At 35.3% G+C, this 12,485-nt stretch overlaps 1 protein-coding gene across 1 annotated transcript; it reads right to left on the reverse strand.

Moving 5' to 3' along the window:
* Nucleotides 1–813: 813 nt before the first annotated feature.
* LOC137390660 (uncharacterized) lies at nt 814–9,686 on the reverse strand. The gene is made up of 6 exons (XM_068076987.1): nt 9,581–9,686; nt 6,718–6,892; nt 5,745–5,929; nt 1,475–1,563; nt 1,215–1,270; nt 814–1,120 (listed from the first exon to the last, which is right to left on the reverse strand). Exons 1-6 carry the CDS (start codon nt 9,684–9,686, stop codon nt 886–888), a joined length of 846 nt encoding a protein of 281 aa, XP_067933088.1. The 3' UTR covers nt 814–885.
* Nucleotides 9,687–12,485: the final 2,799 nt, after the last annotated feature.

Genomic DNA, 12,485 nt, shown 5'->3' on the forward strand with positions numbered 1-12,485 from the left:
GCTAAACGTTGAAAATTGTAGCATTGCTTTTTCCGGTCTCGCTCACTAAAGCATTTGGAAAATCGACACAAAAAATTGCTTCAAAATTGAAATCGTCAGGCATGTCATGCTGCTTTAAATTTCTGAAACTAGTTGTTGTTTGTAATTCGTATTTTGTTACATATGGTTACTGTCAAAATTATTACAGTTCCCCTGAGTGGCTGTTCCTTTCGTAGAAGTGTGATGGGTTTTCTTCGCATGTATCACATTTTTTTAACATTTGGCTATGCCTTCATAGCATGTCATGTGGTCATGCATGCGGTGCATCTGCAGCGACATAAAAAATATTCATGTTACGTTTTGGCAGTCCTATTGATTATTTAATGAAAAAAATAGAAAAATTTAATTTCTCTGCGTTATGCGTTGTTTTTCAGAGACATGCGTCATTATTATCATCATTATTATTGCAATTATATTATGTATCATGGACAAAAATAGTTCCACCTTGTTCATACATCATTTTCTGTCACAAAGACATGGCAAACAACATTTTCATAGGAATTAGCCTACATAGTTTGCCAATATTTTGGTATTTGTTTCAAACGCGTTTACCTGATGCAAAAAGATTATAGTGAAATTAAAGATTTTCATTACATTGGTTGTGTACAGCATAAAAATATGTGATATCAGGTATGATGTGACATCAATGAAACAAAATTGCAAAAACACCCACACTGATGTTTTGATTGGCTTGTTATTGCTGTTGGGCTCTTTGGTATGAACTGTATGATGGGTGGGTTTAAAAAAACTAAATAAAAATCTGTAAAATGCCAAATTGTTCTTATACTTCGTGGCTGTGCCAGCAACACTGTTCTTAGCCCTTGTTAGGTGATCTTTCAACGTGACTTAATCAACAAATTCTAGGCTCGAATATAAATAGTTTTCCTTTCTTAGTGCAATTGCTTTAGGATATCGAGCCTGCAGGCAACGATTTATTTGATAACAGTTAGGCTCTGCCGGATCTGGTCGTTTTTCAACTTTCCTGAGGTTAGTAGGCAGAGGTAAAATCCTCTCATCAATGCAGTAGCCCCGAACCGCTTTCAGTCGAGCTTGATGCTTGGGTCCTTTCAAATCTTCCAACCTAAATGTTGATAGTAATACACCATGAGATTTGACTTTTTGGCGCATTCATTGACACAGAAGTAAAATCACGCATTAGTGTTTTAGGCACTCACTTGGTACTTGCTCTATAATCCAATACCGTCAACTGGTCGTGCAACTGGTTCAATCGCTAAAAGAAACCATTTTATTTTTAGCAATTAATCATTTTGAGCACGGTTATAATTACCATTCTTTTGTCATCCAATCATCGTCATCCAATATTCTAATGGTTTAAGTGACAAGTTGTAGACATATGATGCAGGCTTATGGTCTGGAATGAGGAAGTACGTATTACACTAAGTAGGTAGTAGCTCGGCCTGTTAGCCAGACTAACCTCTCCATTGGATGATCTATCAGTTGTTTCAACATGTACTGATTTTTCACTCGACCAGTGTGCTTCAGACCTGCGAGGATATGTGGTACCTGAATAAAGGTAATAAAGGTAAAAAGGCTTCCAATCATGCCCATGTTAAACAGTTGTGTCAATACTGCAGGCTGTGCTGCATAACTTGGTTTGTTGTGAAGCTCTTCTTCAAACTTCAATGTATGCCAACTGTCACACGAGAAAAATGCCAGGTCAATTTTAGTAGTTTTCGCCATTTGGCTTAATTACCTGGCTCACCCGTTCACCATTATCAAAACTAATGGATCATAAGACATGTCAGATGTTTAATTGACTGATACTATAGAAATACCTTCAATTTAAAACAATATCAGCGACTGTCAGACGCTGCTATACAAGTATTCTTATATTAGGCAAGGTGACCTTTACTTTTCCATTGGAGCAGTGATGCACTATTTTCACTAGCTCTAGCTATACTGACTGGGAGTACCCTGGCAGTCCAGTGTGCCGGGAAAGATCGCCAAGTGAGCTGATAAAGCTCAAATAATAACAGTGCACAACTATCGGGAAATGCTGAAAAGTGGTGTAGGCATCAGTGTTTACCTCCTACTGCCAATGTCACGAGTCCTTATTCTGTGAAGGGCGTTTTTTACTCCAACCGCTTCAGGCAGATATAGCTCTTATTACAGCAAAGATTTTAGTCATTGTATTGCATCATTCACAGTATTTCTAATCAGTGCATAGACAATTCTGTGCCGGCAATTCATTCCAACTATTATAGTTGAAGTGTGCCAAACAATTCTGGAAGACTAGAATAGCAGTAGTATTTTGATCAAGTTTTACTGATAGGGTAAACGACATATGGCATCAAAAGATTTGCTGTTATCTGTATTTTAGCAATAGTGGAGATCCAAGCTCTGCAATACATATCCTCCGAGTTATGCTTCAGTTGTATGCCCAGTAATTTGGCATAGAATTGTCTCAAAACCCCTGGTCAACACACCATTTGCTGGGACATGTACTATCAATAATATAAATATATATATCAATACAATAATAAGAACCAGATAATATCGGCTTACGGAGACACTGTCATACAGCATTTTATGAACCATGTGTATGCACCGATTACATTTACTTCTGCTTACTTTACATTACATGGGATTACACATCTTTACTGATTGTTGTGAAGTTCTCGTTACCAGTTTTTTAAGTGTTGTTTAAGCAGAAGGCCAAGTTCACTCCTATAACCTACATTAAAGATGTGATTGCGTCAAATTTTAGTTGATTTTAAATGAAAGTATCGACTTTTATCATCTATTAGTTGATGTTGACAAAAATGGATCGCGGTAAGAACGTTAAAAAACGAAATGCCGAGACTTGCCCGAAATGATGTATATAGTGAAACAATCTGTCTCTATTTCACGTATCCACATCGGCCATTGTGATAAAAATCTAGTCCTACGGAGCTCTATTGGCATATATTTTATTTTTTATTTGCTAATACTGCTAGGATAAAATTTTAAATCTAGCTACGGCTACTTATTATACTTAGTATAAATGTCTCAAATGCCTCAAATAAGGGAAATTGACAATTTGTCATATTAGTTTTCTCTAAATGCTGTGTAAACATTCGAGTACCGACTACGATTCTGCCAGTGTACAGTAATTAAGTCGTCGAGTTTACTTATTTCATCGCGGCCTTTGTATCAGCGAAGTTCTCAGTTACCACCCCCACCGGAAACTAGTTACCAAATAAAATAAACTAGCCGCATCTTTGGAAATAGTATGTTTTAATAAGTGGCGAAACAAACTGCATCCCTAAAAAAGTCATGTATAGTCAACGTTATATAGTCATTATTAGTATCGATTTGTAGAAAATAATTTAATGGTCATATTTGATTAGTTGATTCAAGTACAAAACAAATGGTTTTATGAGTTGACCGAAATATTGAACGCTAAACAGCGTCAGTTTCTTTGAAATCAGTTAACCCGCCTGATATTTGAAAAGGGTTAATAAAGGCATTCTTTATCGTGGTTTGTGGACTCGCCTGTTTTCACTAACTAGGGCGGAGCGTGAAATTTGAGCTTTTAATATTTGGTTCGTTGGAATTGAGTAGAGCTATGCAAAAGTACCTGTCGATACAGCTCTGATTACATTTCATAAATCCATCTGTTAGACAAGTTTTCAGTAGAGGTGGCAACGGGGCTATGATGTATTCAATATGTTCTGCAAATCATGTTAGCATTATTTTCAACAATATTATTTTATTGTATAATGTTTACAAGCCAAAAATTTTCATCCAGAGTTTTCATCTCTATTTTCATAGTTTTTATTAACTCTTTCACTACTGCATTAAAATCTTACCGAATGAATATTCTGCACAAATCAAAACAAATTTTTTGAAAAGCTGATATACTGCTAGTATTTAAGGAATATCTTGTGAATAAAAACAGATATCGTTTTACTGTAAAATGCATCTTATTCAAAACAAAATTTTCTACAAGATAAGTACAAAGTGAGTTCTACTCTCGTACAATATCTAGCGTTTTATTTGGGTTGAGCGAATGCAGTGTGTTTTTCTTTGCCATAACGATCTGCTTTTGCCATTTGAAGAATAATTAGAAATGGAATCGTTGACCAAAAACATTTCTTTTTGATGTACGTGATTGGCTACAAGGTTGTTTCCCTGGAGACAAACTTTGATTGGTCTACCTAATGTGTAGGCTTCGTAGTGAAAGGAAAAGTGAAACCCTTTTGAAAAGCCGATATATCGTTTTACGGTTGGTATTTTTATGACCACGAATTGTTGAAAATACTTAGCCAAAAAATTTTCTATTGATAGCAAGCGATTGGCAACAAGGTTGTTTCATGGGTGACAAAATTTGGTTGGTCTAGCTATTGTTTAAGCTTCGTAATTAAAAGAAAAGTGGAACCATATTGAAAAGTCTATACTTGAATTACCACGAAAGCCGATATATCGGCTTATGGTAGCGAAAGAGTTAAAAACATCCATCCACGTCGTGGACACTCGCATAGTTTCAGTTCATATAATAGGACAATTTAATCTACTGCAGCAAACTCCAACTAAACCTATCATGGTTTGTGCAGCACACATTCGTGTTTCCCTTGCCATTTATGGCAGTTGTCAGAGGTTGTCAGACGTACATAACTGCTCCGCCACATAAATATCCCATGATTGATAAAACAAATGTAATAAGAAAGTCATTCATAGATATGTCGCTCTAATGCATATGTACCGAAGGCTTTCAATAATATGGGAGCTACATAGATAGATTGCGAGTGTAATTTTCAAAATCAATAAATGTTTAACATAAGCATAAGTACGCCAAGCCAACAATTTGAAGCTTTGTTTCTGGGAGTTGAAGATGAGCATTGATTAATCGATTTTCTTCACCTTCTAAAAATGAGAAGTGAACACAAATTCTAATCATAAATCTAATTTACTAGCTAAACTGCCAAAGAAAATTTGGAGCAAATATAGCTAGGTAAAACGATAAAAAATTTATGAAACGATGATTGGTGATAGCAAAAAGTTATTTTATCAATGAGTAAATGTATTCATGAGTACTAAAATTGTTACCTTTAGTCCATATATAGGAGACTCAAAGTTAAAGATAAATTTACGTCATTCTACTATCCTCCTCTGCAGCCTGACGCTGCTGACGCCTGTCAGCTCTAACCTTGAGCTGCCTGCCCCTATCTTTAACCACCTGATGCCCAGAAAATTCTGAGTCACCTTTATTGGAACTGAAAGCATTGTTTTAGTTCTGTTGTTCGTTCGATGCAGTAATTCAGTAAATTGAATAACGATGTTGATACGCGAACTAGTAATTGAGTAAAATACCTAATGAGTAATGACGATAATCTTATAGATATCAGACAGCGCGTTTTTTTACGGGCGATAACATTTATTATGCATATATAAAAATATTGTGCTGATGAATGGCTAAAGAACATATTTTATATTTTTATCACTCGTGAACTCTTTTTTTCTTCTTCGTATAACTATATCGTCACGAATAAAGCACCCGCTCAAATCAAAGCGTTTCAAAAATTATCTCATTTAAACGCTTATATCTCTGGACAGGGCTAGTCTACAAAGACAAAAATGACCTCAAATTGTAGCTGATGTTTTGGCCTTTTATTGAACTTAATTTCATTTCATCGACTTTTTTTGATGCAATCACATCTTTACACCGATGGCTCTTGAATGAAAGAGTAAAGCTCCATACTTACCAGTAACAGTGGATGGCCAAGATGCAAGATTATTTGGTTTCATTGAAAGGTTCCGTCTCACAGCATTGGGAGGCAGCATTTTTGCAGCATTTGCTGTGGATTCTCGACGTATCATTGAATGATTTTTCTTTTCTATTCCACCACCTTCCGGCGCTTCGGGTTCAGGCGAGCTTGCAGGAGTCAAACTGAAATGACAATTTTTCTTTTTTTACATGATAAACTTTCGTTCTCTTTGCAACTTAATTTTTCTTTTGCGTAGTGCAACATTAACATTTAGTGACTTGCTTCCAGCGTAAAACCTGATTCAGTTTTCATTAACATTGGTTAAACTAGTATCTTAGAATTGTGCAAAGCTTCAACAGCCTGAAGTAATTTCAAGTCAGCCTGCCTCACCAGTCTATTGGCAAATATTACAAACTGTTAACATAGTATAGTTATAGTTCTCAAATATTCATGGCTTTTTTTCATATGGATGTATGAAGCCGCTTTTTTGCAAAAATGGCTATATATTTTCAGATACAGCCAAATCTCTACTACGATTGCCTTAAAATACAAATTTTCCAACATGCACTGTGAAATTTTAACAAATCTTTGTCTCTGCACCCAGGATAATTTCCTACAGACAACATTTGAGGTTACTCAAGCAATGCAGTTTACAAAGAAGCAAAATTCGTTAAACAATCACCTAATTCATGTTACACTAATTTGCACTAAGGGGGTCTTAGAGTTGTATCTAACTAATTTGTTATCAGCCACATTTAGCGCATCCCCTCGTCTATGATATTGTCTGCAGGACAACATCTAAAACCTTACATTTAGCACTTGGAATCAAAGGCACCCCAATCCATAATAGCAGCTGTTTGAAGCTACCTTCAGCATTTTCAGTGTGATGCTATTGAAAAGCATCGCAAACTTCCCCAGATGCTTTTTTTCTTATAGGTTCTTGAATTGAATAAAAGTACCCAGGTCTTACTTGTGGTGAGATAATTGTCGAACTTCTAACAATTCTTGATGCACATCAGATAATTTTGAGGTGATATTGGTCACACGCTTCTCTAGCTTCCTGTCGAAGTTGGACAAAGCTGATAGCAGCTTATCAACCTTCTTATCATCACTGATGAAATACTCCTTTCTTTCTCTTAGCTCAGCTGCAAAGTATTACTGTAATTTACCAGCCTAAGTGGTGGGGAAAACAAGCTAAGGTGTCCAAGACAAATAATAACAGTGCGTTGCCTAGCTACCCGACAGTTTCTTCGAGTATATGTTTGTCCGGAAATACTGCTGATGCAGAAGTTGTTAGCCAATGCAGAGGATTCAGATCCTTGTTTTTTCTACTGTAAAACTTTGGGTACTATAATGGAGTTTAAACGTTACCAAAAAGCCTGTGCCGTGTAAGTAGCAAACTGGTTTTAGTTGATCGACCTATAAAGCTTCGGCCATAGAGAAATTAAAGATCTGGTAGTTTATTTATCATTTCTATGGTCTGTCAAATGATGAGCTTACAAGTGCTACAAGACTCACCAGCCATGACTATCAGTGGTTGAATCAGAGCATAAATGACAATTACAGCACCGTATGGCCTTAGAAAGTAAATCACTCCATTAACTCCTAAAATCCTGATCAAAAACTCAAGGAGACTTGCTGCTTAGCCAGTTAACGAAATAGTACGCTGAAACTACTAGAATTGGAACTACTGAAACTACTAGTACTACTGAACTTAATTCATTGCATCCATTTGATACTTGGCTCCAAATGGTTCAATGTTTATCTTTTTTCGCATGTCACCTAAAGAGGGTTACACTAATCTCTTGTTACTATAATGTAATGTCTATGGAGATATGTAGCCTCTTCAAATAGCTTGGTTATAACGATTGTTAGTCCTAACCAATATCCAACAAAAGTCTCCCAGCATCTTATGCATCTATTTTATGTACCTTCTCCCGCAGCAAAACTTTCCAGTTCCAACATGGTTGAGATTGTTTTTAAAGCACAATCTAGACAAAGTAACAGTCACCTGCTAGAGGGGTTTTGGCACAAATTTCTCAATGCCTTTCACATAACTGTAGAACTATTATTGGACTATCGACAGCTTGCTTTTGGCCAATCGTCTCAAGTGTAACTGACATGCTGCTAGCCTTAATGTGTACCTTTTGCAACCACTAACGTATTTATTTCTGATAATCTTACTCATATCATCATGTCAAAACCATCCAAAAGCGAAAATAAAAGGTATGGTAAAAGCAGTATTGTTTACTACACGTAGTACTAATGGTAGTACCACTATTGCTCTAAATCCAGTAACAATAAGAGGAAAACACAATTAGTTATATAAATGCTGAAATCATCTGATGAAATAGTTCTTAGTTTACTACTATGATTAAAGCTGCGCCACCCAACTATCAAGCAGGATTCGCTGAAACTAATCGATGGATCATTCAAATGAATTTTTTATTATTGACGACCAAATAATTTGTCGAAATTCATTTTGATTGCTTGTGTTCAGGTTTCAAAAGCTTATGTTATAATAACCGATCAGAAAAGTCTCTAATAACAAACAAGTGTTGCCTCATTTTTGTGTACAACTTTTGTACTGGGTAGGAAATTATGACAGCATTTGTCATACTGAGATTATATAATAACACATGTAAGTAAAAAATATATTAATTTCTAACAGCTGGGTATTAAAACCATTATTATGTAGACTTTAAAAGAGCTGTACGCTTTGCAATGATTTGTGCCAAAAAATATCGTAAAACTCAAAATGAACTCTATCATAATTGGTTGTGTGATGAACTACTTTAGTAATGCTACTGCATGATTGTACTGTAATATAAAACAAAGCATATATGTATATATAAAACAAAATTTCCTAAAGCAAAAAGCTAATGGTTTACTCAATAATTATAATGTGTAAAGCTGTCGTCACATAGCCAACATGGCGAAACTTTTGATGTTGGAACTTGGATTGACCAGACAACCAAATCTCACATTATGTGACCAGACCAACAAACCACACCGGACTACATATTACTAGCAAACGCAACACTGTATTTCTTCACAAACAATCAATCTAATCACAATTCAGATTGCAACAAATAGAATCGCACAATGATAAGTCAGGAAATAGCTACAAGGGCATCAATTTTAGGAGCGCAGTTCTGACCGTGTGGCCACTGTTCACAAACCTTGGCCACTTTGGCAAAATGATATTTTATTTTAACACCAATGTTAATAACTCATAGCTAATTTAAGAAGTTAATAGTTAAGTTATGTTAGTTAAGTTAGTTAAGTTAAGAAGTTAATTTAGTTAAGTTAATAATTCTTAAGAAGTGCTTAAGAATTATTCTTTAAAAAGTCAGACTAATGTTTGAGACAAATACTTAAAACAAGCGCATAAAAATCACTGTAGTTTTTTCTTCAGAAATTCATGCATTTTTTAAAATCATCACTAGATGTATTTGCCAGTTTACATTCATAACATTCTGAAGGTGTCAGAAGATGAATGTTTCAAGGTGAAAGTGTCCCTAGAGACTAAGTCACTAATACTTGTGATAGAGCAAGACATTTTTATGCATTAAACTTTGAGCTTAAATATATCAGATAGTGCATTTTTCCAGTATTTATTGCCTTTGAAACAACTATCGCAGTCAATTGTGTACCGCTTTCATATATGGAAACAGTTAACTAGCAAATTTATGAAAACTCCATTATATCATTTGAGGCATTAGCAATTCTGTTTCAAAGTTGCTTTCCCAATTTATCCCAATATGCGAATTAATTAATAATCACAAACAAACAACTCGCGTCAGTCGATTGTTACATAACTATAAACTTACTTAGTGCTTTTGAATTAGGCAACTCTAAATATTGCTGAATAAAGGATTCACTTTCATCTTTCTCATCAAAGATGCTGCCAAGGTTTGCCGCCAGTGAGTCTGTCATCTGCAATAGTGAGATATCTATATATATATATTTGTATATACACTTTATATATCTATGAATCTCAAAGTTTGTCTGTATGTGTGTACTTCGGTGTGTCCAGCTATAGCTATTAAAGATGTGGTTGCGTCAAAAAATTCAATTTAATGAAATTAAAACCCATAAAAGGCTAAAACATCAGCTACAATTTGATGCCATTTTTGTCTTTGTAGACCAACCCTGTCTAGAGATATATGCGTTTGAATGAGGCCCTCTTTTAAAAAGCTCACGTTCCAGCGGGTGCCTCTTTCGTGACGTCACAAGCAAGATATCTGAAACGAAACCACGAACGATAAATATGAGGTCGCTTCGTTAGCCAATCATGAGCGCGAAATTTTTATATAGGCCGTAATAAATGTTATCACTCGTAAAACGCGTTGTCTGTGATCTCGAAGAATCTCATCGTTAGAGAATTCTCATCGTTACTGATTCAACGCGTTTCAACAATTACTAAGTTATACATAGTTTTGTATAGAGACTGCGACTCAGAGTTATCCGAGCAACTTTTAGTAAAAGATTGGAGTAGACAGCCTATGGTCAAGCTGACAGGCGTCAGCAGCGTTTTGCTGCAGAGGAAGACAGAATGGAGGTAAATTAACTTAGAGTCTTCTATACTTAAGTAAATGTAATATTTTTATAGTCATAAATACATATACTAATTAATAAAATGATAATTCTTTGCTATCTCCAATCATCGTTTCATAGCTTATCTGCCGTTTTACCTAGCTTTAATATTTTTTTCGAATTTTCTTTGGTAAATTAGAGTCATGATTACCAATTATTTTCACTCGTAGGAAGTGGGTAAAATCGATTGATCATTGCAAATCTTTAATTTCCAGAACCAAAGCTTCGAATCGTTGGCTTGGCTTGCTTGTGCCTTCATTAAATGTTTATTCGTTTTTAAAATTAAATAGATACGCTTTAGAACGACATATCTATGAATGACATATATTTATTGCATTTGTTTTACTGATTACAGAATGTTTATTTCGTCCCACCAGCTGAAGAAGCTTTGTCAGTGTGGAAACTGCCATAAAGGGGAAAGAGAGACTTGAATGTGTGCTGCATAAGCCATGATGTTTTATTTTGAGTTTGTTGCAGTAGATGAATTTGTCTTATTGTATCAGCTAATACTATCTGAGTGGCCACGACTTGATGAATATTTTTAATAAAAGCTTTATGCCGAGATGAAAATATTTTTGCTTGTAAAAATTATATAAAATAATATTGTTGAAGATAATACAAAACATGATTTGCAGAATATTGTAGTGAATTGGATATGGCATATGGATGTCCGCAGAACTGGAGAATGTGATTTCAAATCCAGTTTGCAGCAGACTTCTCATCCTTAAAACTCTATCCCTGTCTATATTCTTTTCAAAGACGTGGCTCGCTTATTTCACCTCGGTAGTATTCGGTAAGAATACTACTAGTAAGAAACTAGTACGTAGACGGTGTAGGCAATGATATACAGCCCCGCCGCAAGGATAGGCGACAGGCATAATGTGGGCGGGGCTTATGGGAGGCTGTATATCGTTAGTATGGGTAGCTGCAGAACTGTGCTGATACAAAGACCGCGTTCTACATAGTGACTTGACAGAATTACCATAGACCGGTAGAATTGGTAGTCGGTACCCAAATGTTTACACAACATTTGGAGAAAGTGAGTAGAACAAATTTTCAATTTTCGTTATTTGAGGCCTTTGAAACATTCATAATAATGCATCTGTAGCAGGATTTAAAATTTTATTCTAGCCAACATGAGCTAATACAAAATAAGATATATGCCAATAGAGCCGCGTAAGACTAGACTTTTATCGCAAATAGCTGATGTGAATACGAGAGATAGAGACAGGTTGCCTAACGCGTGACATCATTTTGGGCAAGTCTGGGCACGTTTTTGTGGCCTGAGCGTTTTTACGGCGATCAGATTTTTTCGGTTTTAATCTTCAAATATCTTGGCAATGCGATCGCGTAACACAACAAACAACATATCAACTGATAGAGAAAAAAAATGCTTTCTTTTAAGATCAACTTAAATTTGACGCAACCACATCTTTAAAAGCTCGCACTCTTACCATTTATAGCTCTTACTATACACTGTATACACCCTACATATGTCTGACCGACGGAGAGAGAATGTCAAGATTCTTCCTACAGAGATAATATAATTGTCAGCGTGAGAAGAATTGGCCTTGACCCTAGATATAGTAATTGGACTTTACGAAAAATATTTCTTAACAGGGGCATCGTAATGCGTTGGTGCAATGCTAAAATAATTAGCATGTGCATACCATATACGGTACATGATAACATATTTGATCAATATGTCGTTGTAGCTCATTGGTAAAGCGTATGGATAAGAAATATGCGGATGTATTCGTCAATTGTTCCAATCCACCTGAAGGCTGAATTTTAATTCCAAAATTTTAATAGCTATAGCTGGAATGACACACATACGACAAACTGAGAAATATATATATATAGTCTACACTTATAATACAATATATATTATATACTTTAGCAGTATATAATATATATATATATACTGCTAAAGTAAATAATTGTTTAAACGATAATTACTGAAGTAAAGCTAAAAATAAAGTTGAAGTAAAATACACGAAAATACTATCAAATTTAAGATACATATGTACACTCCATAACCACTCCATGAGTCCATAACCACCCTTTAAATACAGAATTGACATGGTACATGCACAATGCTACATAAAAATAATCAAACAAAGGAAAGTTTTAAAACAT

This window comes from Watersipora subatra, chromosome 3, assembly GCF_963576615.1.
Source record: "Watersipora subatra chromosome 3, tzWatSuba1.1, whole genome shotgun sequence".
NCBI lineage: Eukaryota > Metazoa > Bryozoa > Gymnolaemata > Cheilostomatida > Watersiporidae > Watersipora > Watersipora subatra.

What these genes read in the sequence shown, in the direction of transcription:
- LOC137390660 (XM_068076987.1), bottom strand. Translation starts at nt 9,686, where the DNA reads ATGACAGACTCACTGGCGGCAAACCTTGGCAGCATCTTTGATGAGAAA. An exon ending in CGACAATTATCTCACCACAA is followed by an intron (nt 5,930 to 6,717) that starts GTAAGACCTGGG and finishes TTGTCATTTCAG; the next exon opens with TTTGACTCCTGCAAGCTCGC. An exon ending in TTGGCCATCCACTGTTACTG is followed by an intron (nt 1,564 to 5,744) that starts GTAAGTATGGAG and finishes ACCTTTATTCAG; the next exon opens with GTACCACATATCCTCGCAGG.